We start from the raw sequence: 19399 nt of genomic DNA on the forward strand, positions 1-19399 counted from the left end.
TCACAGTATCACTCTATACCCCATAAATATATACAATGATAATTTGTCAATATATAGTTTTAAAAACAATTTTTTTTTTTTCTTGAGAAGGAGTTTCGCTCCTGTTACCCAGGCTGGAGTGCAATGGCACGATCTCAGCTCACTGCAACCTCCGCCTCCTGGGTTCCAGCAATTCTCCTGCCTCAGCCTCCTGAGTAGCTGGGATTACAGGCACGCACCACCAGGCCCAGATAATTTTTTTATATTTTTAGTAGAGACGGGGTTTCACCATGTTGACCAGGATGGTCTCGATCTCCTGACCTCATGATCCACCCGCCTCAGCCTCCCAAAGTGCTGGGATTACAGGCGTGAGCCACCGTGCCCGGCCCCTTAAAAACAATTTTTAAAGGGTTTGACTGTAGTAGTGACTGCTACGCATGACAGTAATTTATAAGTTCAATTCCTCCAGTAAAAAGGTGTATGAAGTTAAATCTGCTCAACTGAATATACCAAAATTAACTTTTTTCTTTAACAAGGCAGTCTATATTTTAAAAAAATACTAGTACAACACTATTATAGTAATTTATTATATATTAGAGACAAATTACTTCAAGGGTGCAGCAGTTGTAGATTCGGACAGGTCAGGCAGTCTTGGGGATAGCCTATTGTTTTAAATATTGGTTAATGATGATTGGCCCTCCATTAGAATGATTTTTTTGAGGAAATGAAAGGTAGAAATGGAGAAAGATTAGGGACGAGGTTCCAAAAAATTGTGATCATCAGCAGGTATGCTTCTTTTCATAGAAAAAGATAATATTAACAACAAAATTTGCCCAATATCAGCTTGAGTGAGTATTTATAACTATTCAGGGCTTAACACATTCCTCTTTTATATTTGTAGTACTGCAAAACAAAAGTTTAAATATTCACAAACATCTTCCCACAAAACTTTCCCTCATTTCCCAAGGCAGAGATGGGGCAGGCAGAAAGCAAATAGTCGAAGATAATTCCTTCCTAGCTTTTGTACTTTAGAAATCTAGACTTCACTCTATTTTACTTCAATTGGTCAGACAGGGCAGGGAGAAGAGAAGAAAGTATGAAGATAAATGAAAGTTTTTATTTGAAAACAGCCATACCTTAACCGAAAGTCAGACCTCTGACAGGGAGGTGAGTCCTCTTGAACAGCACCTACAGCTTAAGAATGAATGCAAGTGAAGTAGTGGGAGACCAACCTCACAGTGCACAGTTTTTCCAAGGGCGTAGGAATAGCTGGACAAGGGAATGGTATCTTGGGAGGCCTAAGTAAAGTCCCAGGTATATCATCAATTAGAAAACTGAGGAAGCATTGTTCTGACCCCCTGAGGTAAATAGGCCAACCCATTTCTGTGATAGTCATACATATACCCCTCTGGAAAAGTTTAGGGCTGGGGGAGGAGGAATGAGATAATGAATTGTCTTGTACAGTCAGGCGCTTAGAAAATATTTATTATGCCACTATTCATTACAGACGAAAAAAGTTTCGTACACAAAGTCTGAGAGGGAGTAGCAGGGCTGGGTCAGCAGCACCACAGCAGCCATAATGAAGCTGGGTCCCTTTCCCAGCCCCTGTGGCAGCAGGTTCTAGCCCTGGGGACCATTCAGACACCTTCACTGCCATCAGAGATGAGAATAGGAAATAAGTGGGAATGGGAGGAAGGCAGGAGTGAATTCAAGGGCTTAACAAGCAAGCTAATGAAAGCACCAAACCTAAACAATGATTTTTTTTCTCTGAGGTAAAAATATGCAGTTTCACAATCACCCCCAAACATGTAAAAGATAAAAACTTTCCCCAGGAAGTGCAGATCCAAACTGAGTTTTACACAAGCAACCGGGAGCCAGGCAGGAACTTGTTGAGGGGCCACAGGTTGCTCTCGCCCACATTGGAGGTGCGCCTCTGGCACTGCTTGCAGCGCCGATACTTCTCACACTGGTCTAGGAGAAACAGTTTGTCTGAAGCCCTGAGGAGAGGAGAGGAAACGCAGATCAGCAGGTTCCCGGCGCCCCTGGAGGCCCATCTTGGAAGCTGGTGTGGTGGGAGGTACACAAAAGAAAAGTAACACCTGGTCTGTGCTCTCAAGGAGCTTACAATCCTCTTGAATTTACAATCCCCATGCTGCAGTTCAACCCATCCTGGCATACCCTGCTTCCAAATCTCCGCTGGCTTGTCGTTCTCCACTGAATAAAAGGCCCGGATCTGTGTCTTCATAACAGTCTGACCCCACCCCTCCCCTGCCTCAACCACCCCAGGCTACTGAGACCTTGCCAAAGGTCACACAGCCTGCAGACAGTGGCTCCAAAGCCTCTGTGTTGACTGCTTTCCACGCAAATTACACCTCTCCCTTTTCAGTTCCCAGGAGACAGTGTTTGAAAGGGAGATCAACCGTTAAGTTACTGGTTATCAGTTAACAGCAGAAAGTTAAGAGTGGACTTACAATGAAATTTCCCAGGAGGCCAGAAGCCTCTGCAGAATTAAGGCCAGGAGAGGGAGTGGAGACAAAGAGGAAGACAAAATCAACCAGAAGCAGAGATAAAGAGGCAGTGTAACTGATTTCCCCTTTGACAGTTTTTCTTCCTTATGCAAGACAATCCCTCATGTGCTTCTCTACCCCATCAAAATTTCTCCATGAGTGGATTTTTTTTTTTTTTTTTTTTTTTTTGAGACAGGGTCTCCCTCTGTCACCCAAGCTGGAGTACAGTGGTGTGATCACAGCTCACTGCACCCTCAACTTCCCAGGCTCCAGTGATCCTCCAACCTCAGCCTCCAGAGTAGCTGGAACGACAGGTGTGCACCACCATACCCAGCTAATTTTTGTATTTTTGGTAGAGATGGGGTTTCACCATGTGGCCCAGGCTGGTCTCAAACTTCTGAACTCCAGCAATCCATCTGCCTCAGGCTCCCAAAGTGCTGGGATTACAGGCTTGAGCCATGGCACCCAGCCAGAATTCTGTTTAAAAAGATTATCAAGGGGAGTCTTAAAAGGAAAAGGAATGAACTACCTTAGAAGTGAGCAGAGGAAGACCTACCTGGCTAACTGCATACATATGGACTTTGGTTTTACTTTTGCTTTATTTTCTTTTTATACCAACCAATTCCTTCTTCCTACTGCTGCCTGTGAAGTCTCTGTCCACACTTGGTGTAGGTCCTCAGACAAGTCTCCTCCACCATATACCTGGAGTAGATTTGTTAGCCTGCCACTCAACATTATTTCCTGTGTCTTTTCAATCCTTTATCACCATGTTGGCCAAGCACTATTCCCAGACAACAAAAATCTCCCCGTCATTGATCTCACTGACTTTTACCTGCCTTCCCACATCACTGAGAAAAAGCTTAAAATCCCCAACTGCCCTTTCCCCTCCTTTTCTCTAGGCCAAATTACTCCACTTCTCCTTTAAGAACCTGTTTTCCATATCATCACTAATACTTTCATTGTTTTGGGTTCTACTCATTAGAAAGACAAGTGAGAAATACTTTACAAGAAAACCTGAAAGGAAAAGTAGAGTTACAGATCAAGATCCGTTATACAAATTTTATCCGTGATTAAAAATTAATTGATAATTGGCAGTTTAAATTATTTTGGTATATTTTGATTTTAATAATTTGTATAGATGATCTGTTTCATCAAATTTTTAACATGCTATAAAATCATACCTTACATTTGTGTTTTAATTTTTTTTCAAAGTGTAATACAACAATAGTGATGTGAATATTTAAGCTGAGGAGAAGGGAAAGATATAATAATTTCAGAAAGATGTTCTTGGTTGACTCGATAATAGGCATCTTTCTTTTCCAATTACCAATCTTATAACCCCTGGCCCTGCTCTTAAATAACCATTCCCTAAGCCTTGAAAATGTTCAGATTGGAAACTCAATCCCCCTACTTCCAAATAGTTATTTCCAAAGAGAATCTTCACCCTCCACAAAAAGAAAAAGCCACCTAAGCAGAGGCAAATATTAGAGCAGGGTTAGTAAATACCTAGCATACAACTCAGCATTCTCCAATCCCATGTCCATAACAGACATTTCTAATCAATCACAGCAGTATTTCCCATGGAATACAGATGTGCTTTCCCCACAGAGTTCTCTAGGCAGCCACTACTAATCAAGTGGAGTTGGCACTTGAAAGCTACTGCCATCCCAGGATTAGAGGAAAGTAAACAAGGAGCAGGAAGATTTTGAGGTTTTAATCAGGCATTACCGCTCGAAAGCCTTCTCCTCCAGGTCTCGCTGCTGCTTCATCGCAGCACTCCTTTCCCAGTCCTCCTGCAGGCATTGGTTGATTCTTTTTACTCGCTCCAGCTCAGCAGTTTTGTCTGCTAAGTGCCTGGAAAGAAAAGAACAGCCTGACTCCATAATACTTGGAAGGGCATGCACCAACTTTGGGATCCCCATACCTTTTGTGTTAAATAACAAAAAAACCTTCTGATTTTGTTCATACTAAAAAGCGTGAACACTGTAAAAGCATAGTGAAATTCCTAGCTCTCAAATAATTTATGGGTCAGAGGTCTTTCATCTTCAATCCTGGTTTGATTTAATAGGATTGAAACCCTTTTTGAGTTAACAACTTCAGCCTGTAAAACCATTAATTTTCTTTAAGGCTAATTTAACTCATCTGAAGAATCATCCCAAATGGATTTCCTATACTGTACGTTTCTTTCCTTTCAGTGCAGTCTCTCAGCTGCCAGTACTCAGCCTACCAATCACTGCAGCCATTTTACACGGCAAAACAGATAGGTATACAAATGAAAGTCTAGAAAAAGAGAAAGTAAACAGAGTGACTAAGCAGGGGAGAAGAAAATAGAGAACACAATAACATTGTGAAGAAGGCAAGAAAAAAACAGGAATGTTTTGTGAAAGCCATGTCAACAAAGAAGTGACTGCAGTATAATCTCTCTCATATTCTCAATGTTGTGTTTCTATCACTGGTCTCCAAAAGCACCATCACCACTGTTGTGAATTACTTTAAGCCTGGTTCAAATTATGCGTGTCTATTTCTTGTCAAACTGAAAGGTGTACTGTCAGTTCTCAAAACGTAACTGTTGATGTAGCCTGCTCTGAAGGGCTTTTTGTTATAGGTAGCAACAGCCACTGGGTGTCAGGATCCTCCAGTAAAAATCAGTTAATGTCCTCTGTACTGTCTCACTTTTTCCTAAAACGGCACACCTTTTCATCTAACAAGCATTTATTCAACAGCCGTTGTGTGGTTATTATAAAGACTAAATGATACACAGAAAGTACCAGTGCTGATCACGTAATTGGAGCTCAGTGACTGAAGAGTACCTATTACTTTTTTCTTAAGTTATTTTTCTTTTCATAGATTTTTTTAAAATTGTGGTTTAAAAAAACACATAACAAAACGTACTATCTTAACCATTTCCAAGTGTACAGTTATTTGGTGTTAAGTACATTCACGTTGTTAGGCAAACGATCTCCAGAATGCTTTCACCTTACAAAACTGAAACTCTGTACCCATTAAACAACTCCCCGTTTCTCCCTCCTCTAGTCCTTGGCAATTACCATTCTACTTCCTGTTTCTATGAATTTTACTTCTCTGGATAACTAATATAAGTGGATTCATACAGTATTTTGTCTTTTTGTGACTGGTTTATTTTACTTAACATAATGACCTTGAGGTTCATCCATGGTAGAGCGTGTGTTAGAACTTTCTTCCTTTTTAAGAGTGAATAACAATTCCACTGTACCTTGTATATATGTATATACACACACCCATTTTGTTTATCCATTCACCTGTCAATGGATACTTGGGATTCTTCAACATTTTGACAGTTATAAACAGTGCTGCTATGAACATGGCTGTATCAGCTTGTGGTTATTTTGAATACATACCCAGAAAAAATTACTGGATGATATAGTAGTTATATTTTTAATTTTTTGAGGAACTACCATACTGTTTTCCATAGCAACTGTACCATTTTGTGTCCACACCAGCAGTACACAAAGGTTTCTACTTCTCCTCACCAACACTTTTTTTTTTCCATAATGGCCATCCTGATGGATGTGACATGGTATCTCACTGTGATTTTGGTTTGCACTTTCATAATAACTTGTGTTGTTAATTATTTTTTCATTTGCTTATTGTCCATTGATATGTTATTTTTTAAAGAATAGGTTAAATTTTTAATTTAAATACCTAGAAAGTAAGAAAATGAGGCAGAGATGGTGCTGGGGACAACTAGCATTCTCACAACATTGCTGAGAAGCAAGCTTCTATACCTTCTAGGAAATTTAACTGTCAGTATCTGGTAATATTTCAGATGTATCATACATTAGCCGGGAGTGGTAGCATATACCCGTAGTCCCAGCTACTCGTGAGGCTGAGGCATGAGAATCCCTTGAACCCAAGAAGCAGAAGTTTTAGTGAGCCAAGATCCCACCTCTGCATTCCAGCCTGGGTGACAAAGCGAGACTCTGTCTCAAAAAAAAAAGAAGGAAAATTAAATGTACTGTACACTTGATCCAGCAGCCCCACTGTTGGGAATTTGATGGAAACAAAAGAACCAGTATAAAAAATGTATATTAAGAATGTTTAATACAGAATTGTTGTAATAGCAAAATACCTGGAAACAAAGTGAATGTCCATGAATAATGCAAAAGTTAAATTATACATCTATATTATGGATAATATGCTGCTATAAAAGAAGAATGAATCTTGTATATATGTCCTCACTTGTATATGACATTGTTAGGTTAAAGAAAAATTAGTTTGCAGAGTAATATATAAGATCTCATAGACAATTTCATTTACAAAAGTGGAAGAAAAATATATGCATATTGCTTAAATAGGAAAAATTGGTTTTAGTTTTTTATAAAAAGTAAAGTTAATATGTAACCTACGTTTTAAATTATTTTTTAAAAAATAATTTAAAATTTTTTTCTAAGCAATATGCAAATATGCATAGGCTACTTAGTAGGGGAGATTACTAACCTTTTTTTTTTTTTTTTTTTTTGAGGCAATCTCACTCTGTCACCCAGGCTGAAGTGCAGTGGCACAATCTCAGCTCACTGCAAACTCTGCCTTCCAGGTTCAAGCATTCTTGTGCCTCAGCCACCCTAGTAGTTGGGATTACAGGCGCACACCACCTTGCCCAGCTAATTTTTGTATTTTTAGTAGAGGCAGGGTTTCACCATGTTGGCCAGGCTGGTCTCAAACTCCTGAGCTGAAGTGATCGGCCCGCCTCGGCCTCCCAAAGTGCTGGGATTACAGGCATGAGCCACCATACCCAGCTAATCTTCAGTTGACTTTTTTTAATGAGCATGAATTGTTACTTTTGAAAAAAGAAAAAAAAAACAAGTATAAATAACTTAGCAGTCCTGTCTGGATCACATTGACTAAATTATTCCCTGTGAAAGAAGCCTTCTGTTTGTCACAAGAGAATCTAAGATCACATGTTGAGATGAACCAGAGAAGGGCAGGGAGTTGGAAACGATAAGGGAAAATGCAATAACCAGTAAAGAATATGTAAATAGAAAACAAGGATCTGACCAATACAGAAACAAGGATTTGTTCAGAGGTTTACGGTTCCCAAAAATGTTCTCACATTCTCCCAGTAAGGATAGGAGGGACAGATGTGATTATCCTTCTTTCTCGTATGAGGAAAATAAGGCTCAGAGACCTTATGTGTGATCTGGCCCAAGTCATACAACTTAAAAGTGACAGAGTTTAACCCTCCTAATTCCAAGTTTAGGAAATAACTAGAGAAGCAAACAGCTAGATGCAGAAGAGGAAGTAGCAACAGTCTTAGCAACAAATATAAAGGGTCCCAGATCTGACTATGGAAAGCACACAAGGATAGGCAAAGCCACTGTGGGACAACTGATGGTGGTTCCACTGCTAGAAAACAGAAGCTAAAGAGGAGCTGAATTCTTTCCTAAGGGAATAATTTTTTTAAAAAAATCAGTGGGAAAGATATCTTCCTTTCAGGCATGTTTAGGTTTTATAAATAGATAAAGGACTTGTACACAGAATATATAAAGAACTTTCAAAGCTCAACAATAAGAAAACAATTTATAAAATAAGCAAAATATTTGAATTGATACTTTATACTCTTAACCGAAGAAGATACAATGGCAAATAGGCACATTAAATGATATTCAACATCACTAGCCATTAAAGAAATGCAAGTTAAACTTGAGACACCAGTATGCCCCTATTAGAACAGCTAAAATTAAAAAGACTGATTAGGCCGGGTGCTGTGGCTCACACCTGTAATCCCAACGCTTTGGGAAGCTGAGGTGGGGGATCGCTTGAATTTAGAAGTTCAAGACCAGCCTCAACAACATAGTGAGACCCTGCCTCCACAAAAAAATTTAAAAATTAGCTGGGCATGGTGGCACCCGCCTGTAGTCCCAGCTACTCCAGAGGCTGAGGTGGGAGAATTGCTTGAGTCCAGGATGTTGAGGCTGCAGTGAGCCATGATGATGCCACTGTACTCCAGCCTGGGTGACAGAGCAAAACCCTGTCTCAATCAATTAGATAAAATAAAGACTGATTAAACCAAGTTCTGGGAATAATGGGGAAGACTAGAATTCTCAAACACTATTGATTGGGAATGTAAAGTAGTACAACCACTTCGGAAAACACTAAAGTGTCAAGAGAAGTTCTTAAAATTTATTTAATAACTTTTTCTTCATATAATGAATTAGGATAAAGTAAGATGAAGCATGTAGTAAATTTAAAACAATGTCTTGCACAACTAACTCCTCAGTGTGTTAGCTGTTATTCTTTTCTACTATTGTATGAGAAAGATGAGGGGCAGGGACAGGATGGAAAAAGAGACAGAAAGGAGGCAGAGTAAGTGAGGAGAGGTAGAGGGAGAAAGATCAGTGTCTCCTTACTCTCTTTGTGTCCTCTGAAGCATTTGTAAATCCCGCCTCTGGTCCACCAGTTGATGTAGAATGGCTTTCCTCTTGTGGTTAGCAGCTGCCTCCAGCTGGTGTTTCATGTAGTTCTGTTCTCGCTTTTGCTTTTCCACCATCAGTTCACCCTCATCCTTACCAAAGATGGGCTCGGAGGAGTCTGGCTCAAAGAGGGGCAGCTGAGAGGGTTTGTTCTTTATCTTAAACAGGGATATACGTAATACAGGTTATCATTCTACCAGGGAATAAGCTTTATGCACAGCCCTGTAATGTGGTAAACTACCAATGTCTTACAAGAAGGAATGAGGGGCTCAAAAACCACCAAATGCATAATACCTAAGAATATTCATAACAACTTACGCATATTTTAGAATGTTGCTAAAACATTGCAAAATTTTAAAAACAAAAATATTTGTCCCCTTACTTGTGCATCCAAAGCTCGCTTGTAACACTCTGTTTCTTCCTTCTTGTCTTTTAAAAATTTCACTCTTTGCGCAGCAAGTCTGGCAGTTAAGAACAGGAGAAGGTGAAGCACAGATTTTCAGTCTTTAGTAATACAGATTAACATCATCAAAACATATTTAGTAAGTATTAAATAGGAATAAGAGTCTGGTAAATAAAAATTGATATTTTATTCTGGTAGCTTTCATTTTTAAGAAAGAAAAGAGTAATTCAAATCCATAGGCAGCCAGGCACAGTGGCTTATGCCTGTAATCCCAACACCTGGGGAAGCTGAAGTGGGCAGATCACTTGAGATCAGGAATCCGAGACCCACCTGGCCAACATGATGAAACACTGTCTCTACTAAAAATATAAAAATTAGCCAGGGGTAATGGTGGGCACTTGTAGTCCCAGCTACTCAGGAAGCAGAGGCAGGAGAACCGCATGAACCTGGGAGGAGGAGGCTGCAGTGAGCCAAAATCACACCACCTCACTCCAGCCTGGGCGACAGAGCAAGACTCCATCTCAAAAAAAAAATCCATAGGCTAGTTAACAGTGTATTGAACACAGGACAAACAGGACAGGTATAGGCAGGTGACTGACCATATTGTCCAAATGCATTACTACTAAAACAGCCAACACACTACCACCACTCCACCTCTTATGACACCCACCAGTTCTTTTAAAAATCTAAAGAAAAACAACAACAACAACAAAAAAATCTAGATAAGAAAGCAGGAAATGACCATTCTATAAACTGATTTATTTTGAAATCTCTTAAGTTACCTATTCTATTAAAAATTATGGTTCTTTTATATGTAACCTCTAAAAACACTATATGATCTTTCAAGTGAGTACAGTGGAACATAAACATTTTATAGAAATAGATTTTTTTCATCACAGAAACTAGGTTCTTACTTGTTTTAGGAGTTCACACTATAATGGCCTCCACAATTGCTCTCCTAATCTCAGCAGCAAAAATGTGCGCCTCCTTAAGCATATATAAACTCCATGTCCCTGACCCTGTCCCAGGCCTCAGATAGCCCAATCTGGACCAATCAGGTTCTCTTTCCTGAAAAATTGGAATTGAGACTAACATTCTCCAAGTTTGAGCTGGAACACACAGATGATGTCAACTAAGAAGCATGTGTGTAAGCAGAGGGAAAGCCACTCTACATGGCTTTTTAGTCCCTGGTTCCAGTCCTTCCTACATTGCCTGTACATTCCTGCCCTCAGGTTATATGGAACACCCCTACATAATTATAATAAAACCTCAGCTTTGCCATGAGGTCATTTGAACATCAAATAGCAAGGAACAGCTGCTCAAGACGAGTCCCTTTCTCCGTCTACTGGTACTGATTGCAAAAACAATACAAAATGATGCTCTATGTTATAGTAATTACAGATTGGCCATCACTACTATAATAACTATGGCAGCTTTTTCAATTTTGTAATAAAAAATGATGGTACTGATACAGAAGGGAAGTGCTGGGAAGGGAAGAGTGTGGTCCCTTTAAATGATACGGAGCGGGGAAGGGCGTGGTCCCTGACTAGGGCTCCACCTGTGTCCACAGTCCTAGATGAGGACAGGCATTTTTGTTTTCCTGCCCAAATGCATTTCTCAAGACCACCCTGGCTGGCCACACCCTGATCCTTTGCCTATAAAACCCCCGAGACTCTAGCAGGCAGGCACACAAGTGGCTGGACGTTGAGAAAAACACATCGGCGGAGGAACCACAAGTGGCTGGATGTTGAGAGTTGTCCAGAGCACACCAACAGGTACCAGCACACCAGCAGGCCATCAACTAGTAGAATGACATGGAGTTTGGTTGGAGTAGTTGGAGGGGAGTCCGGGCTGCTGTGCGGCCCGACTCCAGGGGAAAACCATCTCCCTTCTGGCTCATCCACCTGCTGAAAGCTACTTCTGTGCAATAAAACCTTGCAGTCATTCTCCAAGCCCATGTGTAATCCAGTTCTTGGGTACAGCAAGGCAAGAACCCTCGGATACAGAAAGCCCTCTCTCCTTGCAATAAGGCAGGGGTCTAATTGCACTGACTAACATAAGCCACCTATAGACGGCTAAACTAAAAGAGCATCCTGTAATACATGTCCACTGGGGCTTCAGGAGCTGTAAACATTCACCCCAAGATACTGCCACGGGGTCGTAGCCTCACAGCCTGCCCGTCTGTATGATCCCCTAGAGGTTTGAGCAGCAGGGCACTGAAGAAGCGAGCCGCATTCCCATTACACGCCCTGTGAGGGAAACAAGGGAACTTTTTCCATTTCAGTACTGGCTGCTAACTGGGTTAGTTTGCTCAGCTGGTTACAGTGGTGTTAATGAAACTACCAATGCTGACTCAATCCTACATGGAAATTAACTTCACATGAAAATTCCAAGTCTATTTTTCAGAGCATGTGTAGCTGACTCACTCCTCTGTAAGTTGCACTTGTTCCAGGTGGTCCATCAACTCTCTGTTTTGCCTTTGCTTTATTTCGTTTTCCCGTCTGTTATCCATTTGTTTCAGGAGACTCTGAGAATATTCCTCTTGCTTACGAGCATTAAGTGCAGGACTGAGTGGCCGTTTGTCAAATAGGAAGGATTTCTAGAATGAAAGAGAAGCAATTCATTTATGCTAGAATACCAAAAAACAAGGTTAATAATTCAGAAAACTAAAATCAATCAGAAAGCATTTCTTAATTTATAATATTTGCCCAGCCCTCAACACACTGACCAGCTAGTGTTGAGATGACCCACAGAATCATATGAATGTGTTCAAGGATGAAGCTGAGCTGAGCTGACTGTGTTACCAAAACACCAGGGGTTTGGTCTAGATGCTCACTGCACAGAAAGCCAAACACTGAGGCAATGATTATTGCCAAGGAAGAAGGATTTAATTGGGTGCTGTAGCCAAGGAGATGAGAGATCAGTCTCAAATCCATCTTGACCAACTAAAAGTAGGGGTTTGTATAGCAGGGAGGAAATGAAACTATGTATGGGAAAATGGAAATTCAGGAGAGAGAAGGAAGCAATCATGGTGAATTGAGGGGCCTGGCTCATTGTCTGGATGCGATCATCTGGTGAGTTTCAATTCTTTGACACTTTTTGGAAGGCCTAGTGGTTGTTTCCTGAAGAAGGAACTCAGATAAAACAAATGTTAAGTTTCAAATTTTAAGACCAGAAGGGTCAATTTCTATGTTTATTTAAAAAAAAAAAAACCCTGTCTATGGGACTATTGGGTCAGTTTCAACTGTAATCCCATTGCTGAGACAGAGATGAAAAAGGACTCCATGGAGTAGTTGTGAGTTAGCATTTACAACATCCAGATGGAAAGAAGAAGGAATTCTGAGTGCATGCAAAAGCATGCAAGGACAGAGAGGAGGTGGAAAGTGGGCAAACAATACCTACTGTGGGCCTGGCTATTCTAGACCATGATGATGAAACAGTGAATAACAAGCCTGCATGCTGGGCAGGAGATGGTGAACAAGTAAGCAGTACATCAGGTAATTTAGGATAGTGCTAAGTGCTAAGAAGCCCTTGTGATAGCAGGTGGCTGGGTAGGAAAATAACTAAATTGGCTGGTTATTAGGAAAGATTTTTCCATGGAGAAGATGAATCACCTTCACTATAAATATCAGGGAGACCTGTGTTCCATACAGAAGGAACATTAAGTGCAAAGACACTAGAGGGAAACAAGCTAAGCATGTTCGATAAGCAGAAAAAAAGGTCTCTGTGGCTGAGGCCTAGTGACCAAGAGGAAGGCAGGAGTCAAAATGTGTAGGATTTGATAGGTCAAGATGGGGAGTCTAAATTTCATTTTGACTCAACAGGATGCCAGTGGAGGTTTTAAATGGGAAAATAGTATGTTTTGGCTAACCATATTAAAATATTACTTTGGCTGCTTTGTGGAGAATAAATTGTAGTAGAGCAAGAATGTAAGCAGTGAATCTAAGGGAAGTATTGCCGAAGTCGGGCCTAACAGTGTGGCTTGGCAGCACTTTCAGTGTGGCAACATTAAAGATGAAGACATTTGAACAGATATTGGATACACTGGGGAGGTAGAAGCAGCTGGACTTGCAGATGATCGGATGTCAGGAACAGAGAAAGGAATGCTGGGATCATAACTAGACACAGTTTTGTGCAAAAATGGCTGCTTGGTGGTTCCACTAACTAACATGAGAAAACAGAAAAGCACAGGTTACAAAGGAAATCAAAAGTTCTGTTTAGGTCTTTTAAAATTTAAGATATATGTAAATATATCAAAGATACACAGTGAACAGTGATAAATATAATCTGGAGCTTATATATAAGAAGAGAGAAAGATCATGCCTAAATTTCAGAAGCCCCATGTTCTGTCTCCGTTCCTCTTTCCCTGCTTCCTTGCCTGGAATGCTCTTCCTCCCTTGGTTTCTTTAGCTAACTCTTGTATGCCAGAAAGTCTTCCCAGATCTCTAGTCTAGGTTAATGAATCTCTTCTTTTGCTTCTTTCAGTGCCCTTTTCAGAGATTTATCATTACATTTATTATACCACACAGTTGTCTCTTTAAGAGTCTGTCTCTCCCACTAGAGACCTCTTCACAAGAGGGAACCTTGTATTCCTAGACACCAGCACAGTGGCTGGCATAGAAGAATTTAATAAATGTTTGATGATAAATAGATAAAACATTTTATTAGATTTACATCCAGTGCATTGACTGCCTAGATGATGTTATATAAAGAGAAAATGTTAGGCAGAAATAAAGGTAGGCACATGATGATTGAAATCATTAAATCAAGCAGTGAAGCAGTTGGCTCACCACCATCTGAATCTGGATTTCTCAAACATTAATGTGAATACAAATCACTTGGTGATCTTATTCCACTGTAGATACCCATTAAGGAAGTCTGGCATAGGGCCCTTGATTCAGCACTTACAGCAGACTCCTAGGTGATGCTGATTCTGCTGGTTCTCTTAGGTCCTGGGGCTGGGCTTTAGTAACATACTCCTCCCTTCTTTCCACCCATCCCAGGTCTTGGTTGAGAATTACCATAATTAATAAGGGCTGCAGTGACTAATGGGAACAGTACAGTTTATGTGAAAAGTGTGGCTGTAAACACTGGACAAGGCCTGCCCTAGAAGACGACTTCAAACTGTATCACCCACTTGTCAACTCTGCTGCTTAAGATAAAAGGCATGACTTAAAATACAGAGAGTGGGTCCAAAGACTCACAGATGGGGTAAGTGTTAACAATAGAAATTTTTAAAAGACTTACATAAAATTCCGGTTTCACATTCTTGTGGTTTCTTATAGCTTCAGCAACTCCAAGATTATAGGCAGCATTTTTCTGATTCTGTTCTCTAATAGCCAGACTTTTCATCTATTGCAAAAAAAAAAAAAAAAAAAAAAGTTTAATTTTTAATTACATATTGAAGTGGACCCTCTAAAAATTTTAATTCTATTATATTAAAGTAATCCAACCATGGTAGAAATCTGCCTTTTTGAGGCATTTGTATTTTCTGATATCTCTGTAAATTTATAAAAGTAGATTGGGAAAGGTATTTTATTTCTTGTCCTTGGCCTTTAGGTACCACCACTAGAGAGATCTAAGGAATGGAAGAATTCATCACAAATGCAGGAAAGGGCAGGCATTAGGGTCAATTATTAGACACCATGTAAATCTGGAAACAGCAAGTATAAAAGTGCCATTCTGTCTTTGCTTGAAATAGGACATGAATCTGAAGGGTAAAAGCCTTCACCAGAGTTATGTTTTATCAGAAATAAAAAAATAAAATAACATAAATCCAATAATTCCACCTTTAAAATTCAGATCTTATGGGTTAAAAAAAAAAAAATCAGTGAGATGTGCAAACATCCAACTACATGGATATTCATCCCATTGTTGTTCATATTAGTGAAAACTTCAATACAAGTTTTAGCCCAACAGTGAATACATGACTAGATATGTCACAGTACAGACATATGATGGAACATTTTTAAATTACATGTTAGTCTGGGCTCAGTGCTCATGCCTGTAATTCCAGCACTTTGGGAGGCAGAGGTGGGAGGAATGCTTGAGCCCAGAGGTTGAAGACCAGTCTCTACAAAAAATACAAAAATTAACTGGGCATAGTGACGTGTGCCTGTAGTCCCAGCTAATCTGGAGGCTGAGATGGAAGGGATCACCCGGGCCCAAGTAGGTTGAGCCTGCAGTGAGCAGAGATTGTGCCACTGCACTGCAGCCTGGGTGACAGAGTGCGACCCTGTGTCAATAAATAATAAATTACATTATATAATCATGTTCTACTACCCCATATTAAAGACTAATCAAGATGTTGGACTACCTGGTGTCTGAAGAGAGCCTCCTGATCTTTCAGCATCTGATATTGCTGTATGAGTCTCTCATCTTCTATCTCTCTCTTCCTCCTTTCCTCACTGTAGTACAACGGGGAATTTCGTTGGGCTCGTTGCAAACACACATAGCACATTTCCTACAATCCCAAATTTCGGGACAAATAAATTTTTACATTTTTACCTTTTTGCTTTCACTTTTCCCTTCACAAGCTTTCCAACGGCTAGGTGTATCAAGAAACATGTTATTAAAGGATATATTAGTGACAACAAAATGAAATTTGCAGAGTGGAGCCCAGAAACACTCTGAAGAATTTTCTGAACTCTCACTTCATCGGAAGTATTTATAGCAACTGGAACAAAGAAAGGGATTTCTCAAATCTTTTTTTGGTTACCAGTATATCTTGACTAGTAGATAGATTTATGACAGTCCAGTTTTGAGTCTGAATACTTGAGTACTTGAGCCAGACCCATATAATTAAGCAAGAGAGATTCCCAGAACTCTCTTTGGGAAACAAAAATCAGAATAAGATTCTGATGGGGCTTTATTTGTTTGGAAACACTGTACCTGTCCTGCCTTATTATGATCCTGGCAAGCTGGAGATGTTTTGGGCTTCATCTCACTGTCATGTTTCAGACAATCTGGAGATGATAAACTATAAAAACAATGCAATTAATTAATGTTTCATACAGTATGACCTCAAAAGCAATAATAATTTTAGAGGCAAGTATAAATATAAAGAAAAATATCTCAGTGGATTACTTCAGAGCAGCTATATGTATAGAGGTTAAGCATATGTAACAGAATCTGAATTTGTGTCAGATAAAGGTGAGTTTGAATCCTGGCTTTCTTGCTTACAACATGACTGCCATCAGACAAGCTGTGTAATCTTGCAAAGTCTCAGTTACCAATTCTGTGAAATGGTGATGAAATGTGTTCATTCCACAGAAACATATTGAGTGCTTACCATGTGCACTGCTCTAAGCACAAGAGAAGCAATGAAGAACAAAATACACACATACAAAAGTCTTTGTCCTCATGTAATTAACATTCTGATGGGGATAGAGAGCCAATGACAAGATAAATAAGTGAACTCTACAGTATGTTCCTTGATGATAAATGGCTTGCAATGCTGGATTAATGGAGTGTTAAACTGTAAAGAGAATGACCAGGGAAGTTCTCGCCAAGCAAGTGACATATGAGTAAATACCTGAAGGAAGTAAGGGAGCAACAGTGTAGATGTCTGATGGTAAAGATATTTCAAGCAAACAAACCAGTGCGGTTCTTCAGGTGGGAGGTACCTGTGGTCAGTGTGGTGGAGGGAGATTAATTAGGGGTGAGTATTAATACTAATGCTAGTATTAATTCATTAGAAAATAGGACTGATAATATCACCTAAAGAGCAGCTCAAAGAATGAAAATATTTATTATTATTATTATTTTATTTATTTATTTTGAGACAGTGTCGTGCTCTGTTGCCCAGGCTGCAGAGCAATGGCATGATCTCAGCTCACTGCAGCCTCTGTCTTCTGGGTTCAAGCAATTCTCCTGCCTCGGCCGCCTGAGTAGCTGAGATTTACAGGTGCCTGCCACCATGCCCGGCTAACTTTTGTATTTTTAGTTTTACCATGTTGGCCAGGCTGGTTTCAGACTCCTGATCTTGTGATCCATCTACCTCAGCCTCCCAAAGTGCTGGGATTACAGGTGTGAGCCACGGCACCCAGCCAAGAATGAAAATATTTAAAAGTAAGTTGAGAAATAGAGAACAGATTCAGAAGCTCAAACATGAATTTAATTGGACTGAATTTTTAGAATAAAGGGAATGGCAACGAACAATATTCTAGAAAATAACAGGTAAGAATTTTCCAGAAAGTCATGACTCCTAAGAATAGTCATGCAGAACATCAAGAAATAAGAAAGATTCTTAAAAGCTACAAGAAAGAATGACAATCAGATTGACTCAGACATTGCATCAGGACAACTGTCAAGCTCTGTACTTTTGTTGTCTTCATTGCATGCATTGTTTATTTAATTCAGTCTTCCTACAAGATTGTAAGTTTTATAATAGCAGGTTTATACATACGTAACTCTGAATCTTCAGTGCCTAGAATAGTACCTGACACATGGTGGTGGTCAGTGTTTGTTGCATTGAATTAAATTCCCAGGGATTATACATCGAATTGTCAATTATCTTTCATAACAGTGATATTATCCAAAACAAGCATGTTTAGAGTTTTGAACATGACTTTAGTAATCCACAAAGTACATAAATTGCACATATGATAGCTGATAAATTTTGACACATTAATAAATTGAAGTTTGGCAACACAATGCAAAGTACAAAGTTGGGTGCTCAGTAAACACTTAATGAGCATGGTTGAGTATGGTTGACTGATTTGAGGTCTTAAAAAGTATCCTACCCAAAGAGAGAAGGAGAAAATATTATAGAAATCTTCTGACATACCATCACAGGAAGAAAACAACCATGATAAATTGTAATACACTCATTCATTCAAGTAATGTTTATTGAGAACTAATGGAGTGCCAGCTGTGTTAGGCAAAACTACTTTGCAATTTGATGTAAATATAACACTGTGTTAGATCATAATATCCAAGCACTCAGAAAACAGGGGAAGCCCAAATCTACAGGAAAAGTTGGATGATCCCAACTCTGTGCTATTTTGTTTCCATCTGTGTCATAACATATCCCACTGAATTGCAATTTATCCATCTGCATATGTCTGGCTTTCCCACTAGGTGGTGAACTTTGGTCAGCTTTATTATTTCTATCACCTTGCATATAGAAAGTTCTCAACACTGGATAACTGAATTAACAAACAATTACAATTCCCCACATCAAGCAATGACTCAAAAATATTCTTAGTAAAGTACAACAGAAAAAAAAGTCAATGCATTACCTTTCAGGGGTCATAATCTTCCCACCACTCCCACTTCGCTCAGACTTTTCTAGCAAGCTGACATTTGTCACTCTGGCAGGGAACAAAGCTTGTCTATCTCGAAGTCTCTTGGGTGATGAGATATCTATAGAATAAAGAATGAATGAAAGTGAGTTTCCTGTCAACTCTCAAACCACTAACTGGGTAGTTTTTGCCAAGAGAAATTTTCCTATCTGATATACTCTCTTATCTTTAAATAATCATCCTTTGTCCTATTGTGGTATAAAAAATGTTTTTGCTGTATATCTGCAAAGAAAGCACTGTGCTAAGCATTTAGAGGATACAAAGAGGCAAGTAATACAATGGAAGAAGTGGGCTGAATATAACATGACCAGAAGACATGTTAGTTAGTTAACATTTCTTAAGAAAAATGAACAGTGGCAGTTTCCCAACTTTGATGTCTGTAGATTTAGATATTTTGCCTGTAAAGATCTTTCAATAGATATAGTTGAAGAGAAAAATAAGATATAAACAAAAAAGTAAGAGCTCCCATTTGGAGGTCATCTTATGTGCTAACCGTGCTAAGTGCTTTATATATATTTAATAACTAACAACTTAGGACAATGATGCAAAATGTCTAAGTCACAATAAATGTTGCAGTCTTTTTTTTTTTTTTTTTTTGAGACAGTCTCGCCATGTCACCTAGGCTGGAGTGCAGTGAGCCAATCTCAACTCACTGCAACCTCTGCCTCCCGGGTTCAAGCAATTCTCCCACCTCAGTCTCCCAAGTAGCATGTGCCACCATGCCCAGCTAATTTTTTTTTCTTTTTTTTTGTATTT

The 19399-nt window shown here is 39.5% G+C and overlaps 1 protein-coding gene across 1 annotated transcript in view; it reads right to left on the reverse strand.

Annotated features, from left to right (window-relative positions):
- Positions 1-1446: 1446 nt before the first annotated feature.
- The window catches only part of CCDC81 (coiled-coil domain containing 81), a 41160-nt gene continuing 23207 nt past the window's right edge, over positions 1447-19399 (reverse strand). Inside the window, exons 7-15 of the mRNA XM_032295843.1 lie at positions 18581-18704; positions 16230-16317; positions 15655-15801; positions 14586-14690; positions 11765-11937; positions 9318-9396; positions 8873-9093; positions 4215-4340; positions 1447-1976 (exon numbers count right to left, since the gene is read on the reverse strand). Of these exons, the coding sequence (XP_032151734.1) occupies positions 1835-1976; positions 4215-4340; positions 8873-9093; positions 9318-9396; positions 11765-11937; positions 14586-14690; positions 15655-15801; positions 16230-16317; positions 18581-18704 (1205 nt within the window). The 3' untranslated portion in view covers positions 1447-1834. The remainder of the gene's footprint in view (positions 1977-4214; positions 4341-8872; positions 9094-9317; positions 9397-11764; positions 11938-14585; positions 14691-15654; positions 15802-16229; positions 16318-18580; positions 18705-19399) is intronic.

The sequence above is a fragment of the Sapajus apella genome, unplaced genomic scaffold (genome assembly GCF_009761245.1).
Source record: "Sapajus apella isolate SASKATOON/1434 unplaced genomic scaffold, GSC_monkey_1.0 scaffold34, whole genome shotgun sequence".
NCBI classification, from domain to species: Eukaryota; Metazoa; Chordata; class Mammalia; order Primates; family Cebidae; genus Sapajus; species Sapajus apella.